At 34.3% G+C, this 20,042-nt stretch overlaps 2 protein-coding genes across 4 annotated transcripts in view; one reads left to right on the top strand and one right to left on the bottom strand.

The window, feature by feature from the left end:
- LOC138306464 (NADPH oxidase 5-like) overlaps nucleotides 1–10,740 on the top strand; it is a 38,717-nt gene extending 27,977 nt beyond the window's left edge. For both annotated transcript variants that reach the window (XM_069246927.1, XM_069246928.1), the window contains exons 7-15: nucleotides 589–785; nucleotides 1,758–1,949; nucleotides 2,347–2,479; nucleotides 2,967–3,149; nucleotides 3,365–3,411; nucleotides 4,980–5,033; nucleotides 5,475–5,684; nucleotides 6,053–6,334; nucleotides 7,334–10,740. In XM_069246927.1, the coding sequence (XP_069103028.1) occupies nucleotides 589–785; nucleotides 1,758–1,949; nucleotides 2,347–2,479; nucleotides 2,967–3,149; nucleotides 3,365–3,411; nucleotides 4,980–5,033; nucleotides 5,475–5,684; nucleotides 6,053–6,334; nucleotides 7,334–7,465 (1,430 nt within the window). In that variant the 3' untranslated portion in view covers nucleotides 7,466–10,740. The remainder of the gene's footprint in view (nucleotides 1–588; nucleotides 786–1,757; nucleotides 1,950–2,346; nucleotides 2,480–2,966; nucleotides 3,150–3,364; nucleotides 3,412–4,979; nucleotides 5,034–5,474; nucleotides 5,685–6,052; nucleotides 6,335–7,333) is intronic.
- Nucleotides 10,741–12,970: 2,230 nt separating this feature from the next.
- LOC138305911 (NADPH oxidase 5-like) overlaps nucleotides 12,971–20,042 on the bottom strand; it is a 52,755-nt gene continuing 45,683 nt past the window's right edge. For both annotated transcript variants that reach the window (XM_069246186.1, XM_069246187.1), the window contains exons 14-15: nucleotides 19,232–19,516; nucleotides 12,971–18,399 (exon numbers count right to left, since the gene is read on the bottom strand). In XM_069246186.1, coding sequence (XP_069102287.1) covers nucleotides 18,268–18,399; nucleotides 19,232–19,516 — 417 coding nt within the window. In that variant the 3' untranslated portion in view covers nucleotides 12,971–18,267. The remainder of the gene's footprint in view (nucleotides 18,400–19,231; nucleotides 19,517–20,042) is intronic.

Here is a 20,042-nt window from a genome sequence, read left to right as displayed (position 1 = left end):
GAAGGATACAAAATATTATTTAACTGGACATGCATATGATGTTTCTGGAGAAGATCTTTTTTCTTAGTATTGGTTTGATAACGTTATTGGAGGAATATGAAATTCTAATTTATTCGTCGATATATGTTTCTAGAGGCAGAAGGTAATAAAAACACATTAAAAGTAAATTATCCTATCAGAGAAAAAATGCTGAGTATTTTACTTTGATTGAATAATTTGATTTGAAAAAGTAATTAGTTTAAAGTCGTTTTTATGTGTCAAATTAATTACGTTGTTGCAGGTATATAGAAATCCAATTTATTTATATATTACTCTAATTTATTCTTCGGTATCAGTTGTCGGAGGCATCAGAAAATAACTTGTTTTCTAAGTTTTAAAAAACATTCAGAAAAATCCCAAGAAATCTCAAGACGTCCCATAAATAAATGGAAAGTTTTGTTGGTCATTTGTTATTGTTATTTAAAAAATAGACCAAAATAAAAACGACAATCCTAGTTAAATTCGACTTTATCATTAATAAAAAAAAGGTAAAGAGTATGTTTGTAGTGACATTTTTGGAGTGACAATTGAGTTATTTCCCCATTTCAGTCGTGGTGGCGGGACTTGACGATGACGTAGTGAACGCGACCTCTGACCTCAAGGCTTGGGAGGTGCTGTTTACAACGAAAGCTGGGATTGGCTATGTCGATGCGAGTGCCTTTATCACTGGCTGGATACTGGATGTCGTCCTCGTTGTCATGGTTATCTGCTCTCTCCCTTTTGTCAGACGATCAGGACATTTTGAGGTAACTCTATTTACTTTTACGTCATATTGCAGTATAGAATTACCTGTTATTCTACTTTACTTTTACATCACATTGCAGTATAGAATTACCTTATACGAGGTCACTTTGTCTACATAGTGCATATGTCCCGATAATTCGACACCATATCTTAATCTCTTGGGGACAAAGGGTGAGTTACCAGACTGTTTCAGTGTCATTGAAGTTTTATTTTAATCTTGATAAGTTTTTGTGATCCTTGATAATTGATTCTATTTGTAGCAAGGTACCGTATATAAATGTTTAATTTTTACAGTGTTTCAGATTGATTTCAAAATCTTGAAGACATTTTGGGGTTTTACAAAATTTTGTTAGGACATTCACTTTTGGAATGATTAAGGATTTTCAAAAACTTTAGAACTTTTTGGAAGAGTACTGACAAAATGGCCTAAATTTAGCACCAATCTGAATCACTGTTTTTTATATAGAAATTTCAGGAAATTATCCATATAACGGCCATTGTAAAAATGTGTCCTTCTTACACACTGTCTTTTTGAAATGTCTGTCATTACCAATGCCATGATTTCGCTAGACAAAAGCGATTTAAAAGGCACAAACAAAGCGTGATCTAAACTGAATTTTTCAAATGAATTTGTTTTATGATCGTATATAATAATCGTAACTGTTCCGTCTCAACGACACGATGATGATTTAGTATAGGATAATAAACTCTGACCTTTATGTGAATGATCTGATTAACTCTGACCTTGATGTGAATGACCTGATAACATCTGACCTTGATGTGAATGACCTGATAACATCTGACCTTGATGTGAATGACCTGATAACATCTTACCTTGATGTGAATAACCTGATAATCCCCGATGTTCATGTGAATGACCTGATAACCTCTGACCTTTATGAAAATGACCTGATAACCTCTTACCTTTATATGAATGACTAGATATCCACGCTCCCAGTAACTTATCACAACAGGTATTCTACTGGACACACACTCTTTACATCGCCTTCTGGATCCTCCTTATCCTCCATGCTCCAAACTTTTGGAAATGGTTCATAGCTCCAGGGATACTATTCATTGGAGAGAAGTTCTTCCGGAGCAAATTTGTGAAGCGCGTTCGATACGGAACAAACCACATTAAGGAAGTCACGATTCTTCCTTCCGGGGTCAGTATGATAATATTACGCTTGTATATCTATAAATTTATATCTTTAGTCCATTTTTAATATTTATTCATTTGTTAGATATTTTATTTCAAATAGGATTCGTAATTATTTTATGTAATTCTTATTATAATCGATTTTTAATCGCTCTTATGTTTACGAATATTTACTTGAGAGCTTTACATTCTAAACATTAAGTTTGTAGAGAAGTTTGTCTAGTTAAAGTTCATTCGATCGTAAATTTGAAAATTGAACCCATAAATCATAAGAATTATTTAATGAAATTTTCATATCATAGTTATTGTAAACGAACGCTTTTCATAGTTTCAAAGTCATTACATAAAAATCTCTCAAGTATTAAAACGACAAAATGACCGATAAAAATTTGTTATTGCTATAGGTGACCCATCTTGTGATATCCAACGGCGACAAGTTCCGGTATAAGCCAGGCGACTACGTATTTATCCAGATTCCTTGCATCGCTCAGTACGAATGGCATCCATTCACCATCAGCAGTGCTCCGGAAATGAAAGGTAGATTGTAATAGTATGAACTGATTGTGGGTTATTTCCGGCGACTTAAATTTACATTTTTGTGCCTTACAGCTCTGTCAAAACCAAAATAGTTTTTGCGATTTCATTATCATAATGCAATGCTTAAGTATTTGTGATTGAAACTGTTCATGCGATAATAATCATCGGCGAAGTACTCAAACTTCATTCGCATACAAAAACAAGGTTAGGGGCTTACATTATTGACCGGGTAGGTAAATATTCCATTGCACAGAGTCTTGAGTGAATTTTGTTTTTGAAAATGTAGTTCTTATTATCTAAGTTAAGTCTTTATTGGATTACTTATTCCGACGCGTTTTGTCACCTTTCCTCCTTTCATCTCTTTTCGCTCTGTCTGCCAACTCTAACTTGATGAATCCATTAAACAAACTTGTTATGGCAAGGTAAGATCATTACTGAATGTGAAAACGACAACCACAATTACAGCAAACCTATATTTTAATCGTAGGGAAGTTTACACTTCATATACGTTCTGCTGGTCATTGGACAAAGAAACTGTACGAGTATTTCGAACAGCTCGACCCCGGAAGCGGAAATACTTTTGAAGAGGAGGATGACGTCATTCCAAAGAGGCGGGGTTTGAGTAGTCGTCGAGGAACACGGGGTCGATCACTTTACAAAAGTATTAAAGGTAGGCTTCACATCTCAAATATAGGAGGGCAAACGCTTGTTTTTATTGAATAAGGACTCGTTGGGGACACGACGAGATATAAAATTTCATTTTCCCTTAATTTCTTTAAATATTATGCCATCAATTCTGGATATAAAAAAAAAACAATTAAAAAAAATCAGGGAATTTAAAAAAAAAAATCAGTTACACTGGTTTCATTTATATTTATTTCACAGGAACATTCAAAAGAACATCTGAAAAGGAAGAGGAAATGACAATTGAAGTAAGTTGATAAAATTTTTCGTTTCCCCTAAATCTTATTACGACTATTTTAATGAGTTTTGACCTATTTTGATTGATGATGCAGATCAACGTTTTTCAAAGTTCAAACAGTCTTGTCATGGAATACTTTGTTTAACTGTAACTTTTATCAAATTTTTCAAAATTAATGTTTTCCCAATATCTTTAATTTTTGTTGAAAAAATCTAAATATTTCATGCTATGAATATGCCATACGATCGAATAATAGTAAGTGTCTATAAAAATCACTTTTCGATCTCAACTCAGACATTATCGAACTGATGATTTTTGTATACTTAGAATTGTTATTGGCATCACCTGACTCGCATAAGGTGAAATACCTACTCAAATTGACCTTGATTTGTTATAACAAATAGCATCGTATAGTAAATCAAAGTATGAATTTACTGTTATCCAATGTAATTTGGGGAGAAAAATTTCTTATTTTGATATCTAATTATTTGCTGAATGATCAGATATCATGTTTGTAGCGAGACCAAGGTCCTACTCAACAACGACTGTCAACCAATTCATTTTCTCGGCGACTTCATTTTGCGTTTTCATGTTTAGTAACTTTTTCTCGACGACTTAATATCGCGTTTTGATATCTATTGACTTTTTTATCGAGGACTTAATTTCGCGTTTTCATATCTATTAACTTTTTTTCTCGGGGACTTAATTTCGCGTTTTCATGTCTGACTAGTAACTTTTTGTATGGCGATTTAATGTCAGGATTTTATTTCATAAAGTTCTACTGATTTAATTTTGCGATTCCAGCTATCCTCGAAATACGCGAAATTCAATCGCATGCGAAATAAGTTTGTTCACAGTATATGTTTGGATAGAAGACCAACAAACACAACTAAAAGATGAATAAAGGGACAATTCAGTTTAAGAGTGCATTGAAATTTGCAAATATATATTGAAATTTGCACATATATCGGAAACAAACCGGTTCTAATAGAAATAAGATTAGTTGGTTTTACTGTGATATACCAGAAAAGCCCACTGTAGTAAAATATATGCGAAATGCTGAAACTCGCTTACTGTCCGCCATTACACATAGTGGTCGGATGTCTTGTATGCCGAACCCTGGCCCTTGCTAGTGTAGTAAAGATTTTTTGTCTAAAACAACTCAAATCCCTCTGAAAGTAGTGTGTTTACCTTATTACCTGCATGTTCTTGTCTAAAAATAATTTCATCAACTCCTCAGTGGTTATGTATTGCATTTGTTTAACGTGTGTGACTTTGACTCGGGGTATGGGTACAGCGTACATATTGTACTTGCTCAATCGTATTGATCAATGATTTGGAATTTCAACACTATTAATCCAAATACTTAACAATGTCGTGAAATTTGTCAATATTTCTTGTTTTATGTTTCATAAGGAATTTAGAACAATATATTTATGTCATATTTTGTTTCATGGTCATGTAACAGAATTAACCTCACTGAATTGTTACTTTAAGTGTAAATGTCACACATTTAATCATCAATATAAGAGTAATGATTTAACATACTGTATAGAAACAAAAATACTGTATTTTTAGGAATTGAGAGCTGAAAAACGAAGAAGACGAAAACACAAGAAAGTAAACATATTGGTAAGTATTGTTATTTCTATTTTATTCTAATTCGGTAAAAAAAATTGACGTAAGATGAATTATTTATGCGGGTCATTATATAAAGATATTAATTTAATTATGATCGGTGATCCCGTTTATGAAATTTCTGTAATTAGCATACTTAGTGACTAAACCTAATTACAAGCCCTTTTGATTTTGTCATTTAAAAATTTGAACAAAATTGTGATAGGTATATGATGTAATATGGTCGTGGGACTGACTAATTAAAGTGTTTTTGAACTGATAATTGCTATTTATAGCATAATTTTGATAAAATTGTTGACGTTTTAGCCAATAATTTGAAATGTGAATATTAGTCAAGGAAATGTATTTGAATAATAACTTACCTCTTAAACACTTAATTTTCGCGAAGCACCAATTTTCGCGCAATGTCATTGGGTTGTCTCCTCATGTTTTCAGTGTTGTATTGACGGTCCGTACGGTACTGGCTGCAGGGAAGTGTTCGACACCGAACATGCCGTCCTTATCGGAGCAGGAATAGGCGTCACACCCATGGCGTCTATTCTACAAAGCGTCATGCACCGTTACAAAGCGTCAAAGCGTCAATGTCCACACTGCAATCATGAGTTCTACGGCGAGATTTCAGAACATTCCATGAAACTGAAAAAGGTAGGATGATCAATGGTAACACATACTTGACGTAGAAAATCTATCTACGGCCGAACTTTATATAATTGATATGCATACACCAATACATTAGTAGCATCATCGTCACAATTACATAGAAAAAACGTCATCAAATAAGACATATTAGATTAAAATGAATTCACAAAAAAATATCAATTTGATTTTATATACTTTTTCATGAATGTTTCATTCATAATGATAATACGTATTTTTAAAATTCACATTTTGATTTCACCAATAATCTCAAAAGACATGTCACCGTAAAGGATGGATTTGGGGATATGGATGGGAGTTCTTGGTTGGGATGATTTAGAAGATGTGACATCACTTATGTCGTTTTCTATCTTTAGGTGGATTTCATATGGATCAACAGAGACCAGAAATGTTTTGAATGGTTCATGAGTATGCTGACAGAGTTAGAGTTAGAACAGGCCGAACTTGACCGCTCGGACTCCGGAAGCCTTGAACGTATCATTGACATGCAGTTTTACATGACGTCAGTGAAAGACCTGACCGATATGAAGGGGATAGGGTTACAGATAGCTATGGACTTACTCCACAAGAAGGACCATAGAGACCTTATTACCGGACTTCACACCCGGACACAGGCTGGACGACCCAAGTGGGGCAAGGTAAGCAGATATTATCTCGTAGAAAATCCATCTTTCGAGGCGAAGTCCTGTGATAAAGGTGTCTCAGTAACGTTAATCTATGTCAATCATCCATATATGTAGAGTTGGAAAACTGTCTCAGTAATCGGACACCAGAAGCCAAAACAATGTCCAGTATTGTGCAAGACAGTATATGTTTGGTTCTGTTTGTGTTAAACGTCTGATTAACAGCCAAGGGTCCGCAGTGGCCTGGTGGTAAAATGTCCGACATATTAGTGCAAGCCCTCCACCTCTCTGTGACGAGTTCGAATTGCATGTGGGGCAGGTACCAGGAGAATCAGGCCAAACCAATTAACATCCAGGACTATTTAAGTGTGGGCTACATCTAACATTTAACAAGCGAGTGAAAGCCAGAGTACTCAGACAAAAAACGCTGATATATATGTACGTGGTAACTCTCCCACAGGTGAAGGTCCTGTTGTAATTTGTAAGGAGTCGCCAAACATTCGTGTCACGAGGCACTTCGTTTTTATTGTAATGATTTCCTAGATTGTGTAGTAGTGGTGTATGGAGATTTATAGATGCATAGAATTGTAGGTATGTTTTTATTAAAGTGAACTGGAGACGTTCAACATGAGTTAAAGTCACAAACACGTTACCAATAATAAAACCATTCAATTATTTTATTGATATATAAATTAATTTATTTAATATCGCTGTTATGTAAAGTAACAAAATAGGTTAATTGAAATATCCAAATGGTTTTAACATCATTTTAAATTTCATTTTAGGCCGTTAATAAATATTAAGTTTCATTTATGGCGTTTCTACTACATATCTGAGATCATATACACGTGTACCTTGCTTGAAATATTCGATACATTTAGGCTAATATTCAAAATCATTTAAGCATGTATACTAGATGACATATTTGACACTATTGGCATCTGTCTGTTTTCCATAATCATTTATAGTTACTTTAAATCATTATAAAAACCTGTTTTTTTTCTTATCTTAAAGGTTTTCAAGGGAATCGCCGAACAGAAGAAAGGCAAAGTCAAGGTCTTCTTTTGTGGAGCTCCCGCGTTGGGGAAAATTATTAAAGTTGAATGTGAGAAAATGCATTTTTCATTTTCAAAAGAAAACTTTTAGGAACTAAGGAACAGTGGAGTTATTAACAAAGATTGTCTTTCGTGCCATTTAACTGAATTATGAGGACATTTTGAGTGACAAGAAACGCCGTGACAGTTTGCAGTGTCCATGTGGAGATCTCGTGGACAAACTGGAGGAGGCGTGGTGAGGACTTAAGCTCTAAGTGCCAGGTGAGCTAATATCCCTCACCGTTAAGATGGCACGGGCATTAAGTGAAGCAAGATGTCGCCCTACTTAACACCGACGTCAAGCTTCATGTGACACATTTAAAATGACATAGATTACAGTATCTCAGAACCATTCAAGCGAGTCTATCTTCATTTTGTAATATAAAATATTGACTTAAGGCAAGTAACACAAGCTATGTCATGTTGACCATATACATGTATATGCTAAGTAGGCTTATATTTTTTCTGTCTGATACATATGTTGCAAATTAGCCAAATTGAACAGGTCATGCAATATTAAATATACCCCATAATATTTTGCTGTGTAGCATTCACAGATAGATATTAAAGAAAAGGGGAGAAAAATATCAAAGTTACAATTATGAAAGGGAATGTCAACTTTATAATGTGACAATTTCCATTGTTGTTTGTTTTTAACGTAGCAATTGCTGCACATTTAGTAAAAGTAACTATTTGTATTAGCATGTGTATCTTAGATTAGCGTTGAAATCCATCTTGAAAATCAACAGTCAAATGCTTTATATTTATGATAAAGAAAAGAATAATTCTACTTAATATTGTAACAAGACTGGTTGATTATCCACTAGTTTATCGACCATATTCGGTTGATAGACATTGAAGTGAATAAATATAAAAATATATCATATTTGCATGAACCTGATATTTCATTTTGCCATCTTAATCTTGGCATATCAATCGAGATACTGTAACAAGGGGTAATCCGCTACTCGATTTTGACGCGAAAATGTTCTCTACACTTATGCAATACATCGTTAATGTGTGAACTGTGTTTCCCATCACAGGTTATATAGATTGTAAAATAATACCACCACAAAAGGTCTGTACCTGCACATCACAAATATATCCAGTTTTACAGTAGCAACGCCAAGATGGTTTTAACGAAAGTTTATGGTTCTTATCGACCAATCAATTGTATCGTTTGATTTAAACGACCAATAAGTGAACTCCTTACATGGAAATTTTAAGCAATACCTGTGATGATACTTTTAATTAATGTTTTGTTAATTTCAATGGTTATTTGCGTACATATTTTGATAAAAACAAAACTTAATTGCATAATATTGACTATCACTTTGCATAATACAATTTTTTATACATGTATATGTATTTTATATATCAATTTACAAATATTTTCATTTTTGCAATAATGGAAAACATTTTTTTTATACATTGTAGTTTTATAACTTTTATGCCAAATATAAAAAAATTCCATTCAGCCTTGTCTATAGGCGATGTGTCGTATTGCTTTGTGCCATAAACATGTATGTTAATATGATGCCGATATATGTGTATTGATATATTCTGTCATATCCCATGGGTAGGTATCCATTGTGACGTCATTATTTTGTGTTCGCAATTCATGTTGTTATCTCCAAAATGTATGACGTTATGCTCACAAAACCATGACGTAACAATCGATAACTACCCGCAAGGACAGACAACTCTGCAAATACAGATTATATTGTGTGGAACATCGTTAGAGTAAGAACTAATGATTTGCACAGAAATCAGTCATATCTTACGAAATATATACCATTTTTCATGCCAAGTATGAGCGATTTCACCTTATTTTTGAAGGCTAAACGCTATATGTCATATATATTTAATAATTCCAAAGGCTCTTTTGCAATGCTGGCCATTGTATGTAGTATATCATTTTTACTTAATTTAGTGAAGTGTAATGCTTATCGTTAAGGATGCTAATTTCTGCATTATGTTTCCGATATTGAACGACGAAACCGATGTTTCACGAAGGTGTGATTTAAGTTATACCTAGTTTTATAAGTGAACTTTGGTGTGTTTCGACGTAAATGTATGTTTAACAAAGTACCATTATACTAGGATCGTAGAATATGATGAATTGAATTTTCAACTAAACCTGAAGATTAAGAAGCAGGAATCGGTATTCTTTGGACGTGGGGATAATTATACAATGGTGTTCAACAACAATAGTGCCTTATAAAGATACAGAAATGTAAAATTAGTTTTTTTTATTTGATTAATTGTGGGGTAAATACTAAATCCTAAAAGTCAACCATAACTGCTGACTTCTGGATATACATCGCCATTTTTTGTCCTAATTATTAAACCCCGGGAATAGAATTTTGATAAGGAACTAATTAAACATAAATGTAAAACCGGTATCGTGTAATAGCATCTCGCTATTTGTAACTTTGAAAGTAAACCGACTATTTGAAACTATTTATGAGCTACTTAAAGTAATGTTCATCCATGTGAAGAATGTTTATCATTCAAATCAAATAACCACATATAACCCACTCTATCACTGTAATAGGTATGTAATACGCCCGAGAGAATTTGAAGTGGAAACGGAATATAAAACGATACATTCCTTTAAAACATGACTCATCAGATCAGTAAATGATGACCTAAATGATACCCAAGCGTCATGTTGACCCGACGTTTATAATTATGTGTGGATATATCTTATTTTTCTAGTGCGTTTTGTTATGTGTATATATCATACTGCATTTCTAAGCTACGGTGTGTCTGAATATTGTTGGCACGGGACCAAGATGTTTATATAACGACTACAATATTTTGACGAGGAAAAAAGCAAGTGATTTGTGAAATCCTATACAATTTACTGCATAATTACATGATATCTGTACATTTTATTTACAAGGTCATTGTACTATTTACGGCTTGAAATCCATGCCAAACATGTGTATACACCCTTGTGTTATGTTTCATGTTCTGTTGTATTATTATGAAATATGGAGATATGGGGGTATATTTACCTATTAACTACCAACTCAGAAAGGACATTTTGCAAAACCAATGGAGTGCTTTTAAGTTTCCATTACGTTCTTGCATTTCGTGACTGCCTTGCTAAAGTGCCATAATCTATCATTTTATTTTGACACTGTTTAAAAGTTTTATAAATGTATGTTTTAAATGAAATATTTTCCTATAATGTTTCTCATACCAAATATTGTGTTATATTTCTTTGTACATACTACTGATGTTTTATAAATTGTACACAAGAAGAGATAATGTTTTATAATTACAGATGAAAATAAATATGTTCTCAAATGGTAACAACTTTGTTTGTTAATTTGGTTCCTGCAAAATGAGTCAATCGTATTCTATTCTGTCTAATGTTTTTGCAGTTGACAACAAACTAGTGATCTTCCCACAATATTCGAGATCTCTCTTACGTTGCAACGATATCACAATCAGAACACAATAAGCTGTGGAATAGCCCATTTGAAAATCTGGTAAGCACCCCTCATCAACCGCTTTAAAAAGACTTGCTAAAAATTGGAAAACAACACAACAACATACTTGTATCAATAAATTCCTATGCATCGAGTCGGTGGAAGAGAAACTGTTATATCCAGCATTGGAAATCGTCTATGGCTATCAAACGCCAACGACTTTTTTCTTTGGTTTTGAGGTTAATATTTTTTATCGTCCTTTGCGTGGTACGTTTTTGGTCCGAGTAATTGGCAGTAATCAAACCTGTATGAGACGACAGTTATGATTGGCAGTAATCAAACCTGTAAGGGACGACAGTTCTGATTGGCAGTAATCAAACCTGTATGAGACGACAGTTCTGATCGGCAGTAATCAAACCTGTATGAGACGACAGTTCTGATTGGCAGTAATCAAACCTGTATGAGACGACAGTTTTGATTTGCAGTAATCAAACCTGTATGAGACGACAGTTCTGATTGGCAGTAATCAAACCTGTATGAGACGACAGTTCTGATTGGCAGTAATCAAACCTGTATGAGACGACAGTTCTGATTGGCAGTAATCAAACCTGTATGAGACGACAGTTCTGCTTGGCAGTAATCAAACCTGTATGAGACGACAATTTTGATTGGCAGTAATCAAACCTGTATGAGACGACAGTTCTGATTGGCAGTAATCAAACCTGTATGAGACGACAGTTCTTATTGGCAGTAATCAAACCTGTATGAGACGATAGTTCTGATTGGCAGTAATCAAACCTGTATGAGACGACAGTTCTGATTGGCAGTAATCAAACCTGTATGAGACGACAGTTCTGATTGGCAGTAATCAAACCTGTATGAGACGACAGTTCTGATTGGCAGTAATCAAACCTGTATGAGACGACAGTTCTGATTGGCAGTAATCAAATGAGACGACAGTTCTGCTTGGCAGAAATCAAACCTGTATGAGACGACAGTTCTGATTGGCAGTAATCACACCTGTATGAGACGACAGTTCTGATTGGCAGTAATCAAACCTGTATGAGACGACAGTTCTGATTGACAGTAATCAATCCTGGATGAGACGACAGTTCTGATTGGCAGTAATCAAACCTGTATGAGACGACAGTTCTAATTGACAGTAATCAAACCTGTATGAGACGGCAGTTCTGATTGGCAGTAATCAAACCTGTATGAGACGACAGTTCTGATTGGCAGTAATCAAACCTGTATGAGACGACAGTTCTGATTGACAGTAATCAAACCTGTGTGAGACGACAGTTCTGATTGGCAGTAATCCAACCTGTATGAGACGACAGTTCTGATTTGCAGTAATCAAACCTGTATGAGACGACAGATCTGATTGGCAGTGATCAAACCTGTATGAGACGATAGTTCTGATTGGCAGTAATCAAACCTGTATGAGACGACAGTTCTGATTGGCAGTAATCAAACCTGTATGAGACGACAGTTCTGATTGGCAGTAATCAAACCTGTATGAGACGACAGTTCTGATTAGCTGTAGTATTATAAATCATATAACAGAATATGTGTCGAGAATCCAATAATTTACCGCTTGTATCAATGAATAAAGTACATGGATCGATTGCTTGTATGATCTTATCTTCAAAGTCTCATAAATCCGTGCATTATAACGATGCGTTCAGCAAAGTGAAGAAAATTGTGATAAAGGCGAAATATCTCAAAAAGTTGATTTATATATTTCAGTTATGGAATTTACCAACATATTTATATTGCAGCGCAAGAGAAAATGACATTTATGATTGATGCGGAATATATTTTAGCGATGGCCTGAAAAAGCATACGTATTTCTTGCGGTTAGGTATCTAATTGACGTTATTATTTTGTGAGCGAAACTCGCGTCGTTTTCTTTGAAAAGTACGTCGTGGCGCTCGTAAACATGTCGCGTCATAAGAAATACCTACTCGCAAGGGCAGATGACTAATATACACAGAAACTGCTGTGTGACCACAAAAAGAAGAAAATAACAAGATCAGATCAATGGGATTTGTTATGGATAGATATAAACACGAACTTATTTGATAGTTAATAACAAATAAAAAAAAACCACATAACAGTTCAAATATAATTTATTTATAAACGTAGTAAAATATTGCGCAGTATAGAAAGCTAAAAAAGGAAAAATAATCAACAACCGGTATTACGGGCTATCACAGTCAGGGTGTCTGTCATAAGACCACCATTCTAAATCGTTCACCATGATGGCAAAACATCACAAAAATGGAAAAAAATGATTATGCTCAAATGAAATTATCTTTACTTTGTTCAATTATTTGTTCAATCAAACCTTTGCATGTGACTGATTACCTCCCTTTACAGGTAGGTATTCATTGCGGAGCCATTATTTCAAATGGGAAATTCATCTTAATTTATCTTAAAATTATGACGCCATAATCCAAACCTACCCGCAAGGGCAGATGACTCTGTGATATACAAAATCGGGATATAATGTGAGATAACCTCATCGATGCACTCCTCATTTACGTTATTACTCACAGAGTCATTCACACATCTTATATCCGTCTAAAATAAAATAAATGACACACTTTTTATCTCCCGTTCCTTGGTCTTTGAAGCACGTGCCTACTCAACTAAACATTCGAAATTATTCATTAATAGATTATTCGAGCTGACATGCATTCTTTCAACCACTTTATCGATAATTTACTTACTCAACATTACAAACAATGTCTTGCTGGCTTAACATGTGCCATTATAATTGCTCCGTGATATACCTAGGTGATGGCCCCTATGCAGATGGAAATATCAAGAAGAAAACAGCGTTAAATAAAGCAAAATATTCATCACATTATTTGTGAGTTCATGCGTTCTTTCAATCACTCTAGCGCACATTGATACTCACTCACAGCGAATCGCTCAATAACTAATTACTAACTCATCATTGGACCATTACTCGATTTCGTCATGCTAGCTTCAAAGGTATTCTACTTCAGTTGTATTAACATATACATAATTGACTGCATGATATTGAAATAACATAATAAATACAATGGTATATAATGTAGATAAGCAACAGTAACACCAATCCATATTTCAAACTGCGGCAGATTTTGTACCACAAGAGTGAACACTCATTCGTATATAAATTGTTTATCGTTTCACATACATAATTTCATACATAAATTTTTTTTTATTCATAAACCACTTAGCAACCCTCACATCACTGTTTCCTAATATGGATATAGAACAATTAACAAAGCCTCTTAGAAAACTCTGAAACCTTAATGGCACGACAAAGGTTTGCTCGTGCTCAAGTTTTCCGTCTGCAATATTTTCCAAGACAAACCTGTATCTTACTATGCCTTGAGAACAAAAACATATGCCGGAACTGTTTTGTTGAATATCTGTTTTTCTTCCTGCAATGCAGTCAGTACAATTATGCTATGTGAATATAATGTAGTGACAGAGACATCTAAATTGTCACGTCATTGTTTAATGATTGAACCCAAGTACTAAAAGTAAGACAAGCTAATTAAATTGTTCATTCCTTAAAACATATTTAGGCTCTTCTTAATGAAATACAATACCAGTCCATTATATACTTTTTAATGGTGAATGTGTAAATGATGCGATTAAGAGAGCAGGACACTATCAAATCCTATCTACAGCTAAAACAAATAAAAGCAATATAAGTAGTTATCATAGTCATAATCAATATATGATTATGCTAAATGTACCATTCTTTTTCACCATGTACATAGAGAATACATGGTTAGTATCTTACAATACAAGGTTTATTTTGGTTCGAGACTTAGGAAAGCCGAGATAACGAGGCTTTGCCGAGTCATCGCGGCTTTCCGTGTCGAGCACCAAAATAAAACTTGTATTGTAAGATACCGACATACGAGATTTTCGATATCGTAAAAATGACGTCATTTCGGTAAATGTGACGTCACGTTTTAACGGGACTGAATGACGTTTCATTCACCGGAAGGTTCAAGTTCTGGGTCAAGTTAGAAAAAGTTCCGTCAGATATGGAACGAATTCACGTGATCGTATTGACGGATAAAGCATTTCGTATTGACGGATAAAGCACAAGTTTATCCGGCAGTAGCTATCGGTCAGTATTTGGGACAGGTGCAGGATAAATATGTATATTGCACTGACGCTAGTCGTGACACAGTATTATTTTGAATAAAAAAAACACGTGTCATTACATCAAATCATTGCGCATGATTTTTTTGTAATAAAACTAATTACATTGTGAAATATGCAAATAGTAAAGCGATAAAGAAATATATATATATATTTCAAACCAAATCTGATTTTTCTGGTTGGCTAATTCATTTCTATTTCATACCTCTGTACACACATTGGAGAATGACACGAAAACCCTATGTTATAGATTCCTCACAATACAGAAAATGGCGATGTGTATTTACTTGGAAAAAAATACAAAAATCTATGGGAAAATACATTAAAACTATTTCTTAACATCATGTCCTTAAGCATGTTGATAACTGCTTTTACACGTTTGGCGGAATTGCCACAAAACACTAATGTTGATAAAACCATTGTCAAAAGCAAATGGCGCCGTTAAAAATCAGTCAAAATGGAATCTACTATTTGCGTATGAGGTTTGTAGTATCAGTACGCCCTAAGATATGACACATGTCACGTAGGTGATGTAGGCCAGTCACAAAAATACCCCGAAAAGTTAGATATTAAAAAACGAACGATCAACCCTGCAATGCTGTATGGCGACGCAGTGGCATTTCTTGCGTGAGATTCGTTTTTTTTTTGTTTTTTTTTCGCGGGCGACTGGAATTCTTGAAAATAAATCACTTCTAAATATCTTAGACTAAATAAAATACAGGTTTTGTGTAACGTAAACTGCAAATTGTAAAATTACAATATCGTGAAAAAAGTCGTTAGATATCAAAATATATTTACATTTTCACTGCAGTCCCACTTTGTAACCTTACCAAGCGCAGTTGGCAGTCATATAGACAATGAACTTCAAGCGCTTATTATGACGTCATTATCATTGTGACGTCACAATTGTCGTGCCAGCGATCACGGCAGACGGCTGTTCAAATGGCTGTTCCATCCATGACGATAACGAATGATTAATTTATTATATATGCAAAATTCCTTGGGATTTCATCATAAAATTGTAACCAAATGTAAATATAAGCATTGAACGTCTTTAAGTTGGCATTCATAACCAATATGAATGCAAACTGGACAGAGGCAAATTCAACATGAAGCGCTAGCGCGCTTCATGGAATTTGCCTCTGTCCAGTTTGCATTCATATTGGTTATGAATGCCAACTTAAAGACGTTCAATGCTTAAGTGAACTTGAGTCATTGTTGAGTAAAGTTGATTTACAGTAAATAAATCACAAATACACTCTTCCCCGACTATTGATTAAATATGAAATGGACAAGAAAAATGCAGCTTAAACATTTTGTGTAACATCACATTTACAAAAGATCGACAACTCCTACCTTACAAATGACATGTTATGTCAGAAACAAACCACATATGCACTGTAATGATGCTATGGAATTTCTTAAAATACATCTAACTCAACGTTGAATTCAGCATATTTTTCAGTTTTTCAGTACACATCCATGAGCAAAAGACGGGATTCTTATTTTCTCGCCATAATTGAGTTATTTATTATTTATTTGTCGGTTCCAAATAATTATAAGGTATAAATGTCATCAGTTTCATACCGCAACTAATCTGTTTCCAATTGCAATTTAGTTATTTAACTATTTGACATCTACACACTGTATATCAAACATATCTCTAAAAGCAGATAAGCCTTTGCCATTTCCAAATAACAAGGTCGTGTGGATGAAAACACTCATTTTCGGTTACTAATGATTATAAAAAGCTGTAATATTTGATTAACATCAACATGTATATAGTAAATGAAGTAAAATGCAACTTAGATAATCTACTGCTTTGACCGCATTTAATAAAATTTGATTACTATCAACATGTATACAAGCACTTAATTAAGTTAAATACAAACATTTAATTAATTAAAATACAAATAACATATTGCTGTGATCGCAATTTACACTTTTTGTTATGGCTAACATTACTTGACGATCCTCTGAAGCATATTACAGTAAAACCCCTATAACTCGAACTGCAGGGGACCAGGTCAATAGTTCGAGGAATACGGGGTATTCGACTCATCCGAGGTTGGTCAAGATCGACAGTTAAAATGTCCGGTTTCAAACTATGACAAACAATGCACGGCAATGACATTTTAATTACCCTATCTTTCAGCATTTTGGATTTCTTTATTTAAGTGTTGTATTGATAGCAATATCAAGTTGAAAAAATGTATAACATAAATTTAGCGTTTGGAAAAGCTAATGAGAAAGCCCTAAATCAAATGTCATTCACATCAGAGTAAGCGCTCGTCATCTGTAGGTTAATGTACAATATCCACATTGGTCAACAAGGAGTACATTTTCTATTATTTAATTATCACAAATTATTTAAAACATTTACAAAATACATACTCACAATGAAGTTATTAACCAGCATATTTACGGACATAAGGAATGATATCTATAGATGTCTATTTAGTATTTACGAGTAAAGTTACAAAATACAATTTACATGAAAAGATACGGAACGCACTAATAAAATGTACTTTGCATATATCGTTTGATATCGTTTACATCTTTCGGCAAATAACATTGTGTTAGCCTGTCGAATGAAACCAACGATGAAATTAAAAAAAAAACCACTTTTATAATTAGGCGGACGTCAGCTATATCTTCCGCCTCTTTTGTCATTTCACAATGCGTACTTTCTATTTACAACGAAGATTATTACGAGAGAAACATTAATAACTTAATGCCTTTTCTGAAATATTTAAATAAAGTTAGCATTAAACAACGGCTTGCGATCGTGTAGGTAGGTAATAATGACACCGTTAATCCCTTAATTACCTAAAGGCTTGACACGCCAATTGTATAAACACAAGATCGTGAGCAATTATCCATGTTGGTCCGTGCAGTCAGGTGTGACACAGGTAAAAAAAATCTGAAGGGCCGAACACCTGTTCGACGAATACATGGGTAAATACTATGTATTTGATGCAACGGGGACATATTTCTGTTCGAGGAATAAGGGGTATTCGACGAATAGCTGTTCGAGCTATCCGGGGTTTTGTTACTTAGATTATATAGAGAGACGGTCGGGACCGTATGACCAGTTCGACGAATAGGGGGTATTCGAGGAATCCGGTTTCGAGTTAGAGGGGTTTTACTGTATATTCAAGCTATCTACGAAGTTCCGGCTCCACCGAATCTGAAAATAAAACACTATCATAGAACTATCCATGCTGGCGTTTTAGAAATTTTCTTTTGAAAATCCGATCTTCTGCTTTTCACACTCAGCTTTGATTATCTTCCCTAAGGCCGGGGCTCCACAGAAAAAGACTTTGATCCGCCCACGATTCTCCTTCATTATTTTTTCGAAAAGCTGTCAATAAAGAAATCCATTTAGTACATATCATAAGACTGAATGGCAGAAAGAAAAGAACAGCTAAATACTTAAAGGACTTCAACGGATCCAAGTACGCGATATTCATTTGGCGTTACAACTTAATGAATAAACCAGGATCGAAATACGAACAATAAGATATTTAAATATACCAGTAGGGTAGTGACAGACATTGATATGCAATGTATATAACAGACGAGAACGATATTCACGACATTACTGTATGGCACTTTTGTAGCAGTAAAACTATGCCGATTCGCATTCGGTTCCTATCAACCCGACCAATGTCGTCTATATGACAACGGTAATCAATATATAATGAACTTACGATAAACATTCACATTTGACTATAAGACTAATGTACCAGCCCAAGAAAATAACGAAATCCATAGACAATTTTATGAAAACAGTGTAGATCTTTATAACCTCTGCGTTCAATACAGGATCTGACGAGATCCCATTGGGGGTTATAGCTGAATGACCTTTATACCGCGTTTACTTCAGATCAAAAGCATTTTCTTCACCTTGCTACATCAATTGAAAACGCTATTTCGTCCCAGTATACAAATACAATTAGCTTTTTTGTGCTCTTTGGGCGAGATGACTAGGTACACGAAAGTAATTCTTTGACAGTTTTTCAAACTAATGTGTCCCCTGAAATTCACTGTCAAGGTTTTGCCGGCAGCAATTTGATATGCCATTTCCAAAGGTCACCTGCACATGATCCTTAAAGGGATTTTCTCAGATCCTCTTATAAAATGCATGTATTTTAATCAGATTGGTTGTGCATTTCGCAACAAAACACCCTTACCTTTCCCCAGTTAGGTCTTCCTGGCTCCGTTTTCGTCTTTAAACCCGTTATCATGTCTCTATTCTCCTTTTTATGCATGAGATCCAGCGCCATCTGTAGGCCAATTCCCTTCATGTCTGTCTTTTTCTGTGCCGCCGTCATAAACATATGCATGTCAATGATTCTATGTGAGCCTGTCGGACCGCCGTTTGTCTCTATTTCTCCCTGGTCGATTTCTAATTGTGTCAATAAGGACACGAACCATTCAAACGCTTTCTGATCGCGGTTCACCCATACAAAATCAACCTAAAACGAGGCAAAAAAATATTTACTCGTATGACAAAATCATCTCAAACTGAAACTCGTGATATAGCCTTACAAACTTATCACAAAATGAATTTTTACCACTTATACAAAATCATTCTAAAATAAATTTGAATCATATTCAAAATTATTGATACCATTTTTTAAAATTATGGTCAATTTGTTTAGAATCTGTCATGATACACAAATCCCATTGTTGATTAAAAAAACTTTAAACAATGTGACAATACCTAATTTCTTAAAGCTTTATCTAAAACAAAGGAATCATCCAAAAGTATTCAGGAATCTGTAATCATATCTTGAGAAATAAATCTCTGTAAATCTCTGTTATTTTGATGTTAAGTTCATGTTTTGTAATTATCACCGACATCAAACGTTACCATTTGATCTATATTGCTATATAAACGAAAAGCGATAAAACAATTTACATTCATTTCCAAACAATGATTAATTCAGTTAGAGTAAGATACACCAAATATTTTGAAAATAACCACATTTCTTGATCAAG

The sequence above is a fragment of the Argopecten irradians genome, chromosome 13 (assembly GCF_041381155.1).
Source record: "Argopecten irradians isolate NY chromosome 13, Ai_NY, whole genome shotgun sequence".
In the NCBI taxonomy this organism is placed as follows: Eukaryota; Metazoa; Mollusca; class Bivalvia; order Pectinida; family Pectinidae; genus Argopecten; species Argopecten irradians.
The sequence above is the reverse complement of the archived record's forward strand: the minus strand, read 5'-3'. Positions and strand labels throughout refer to the sequence as shown.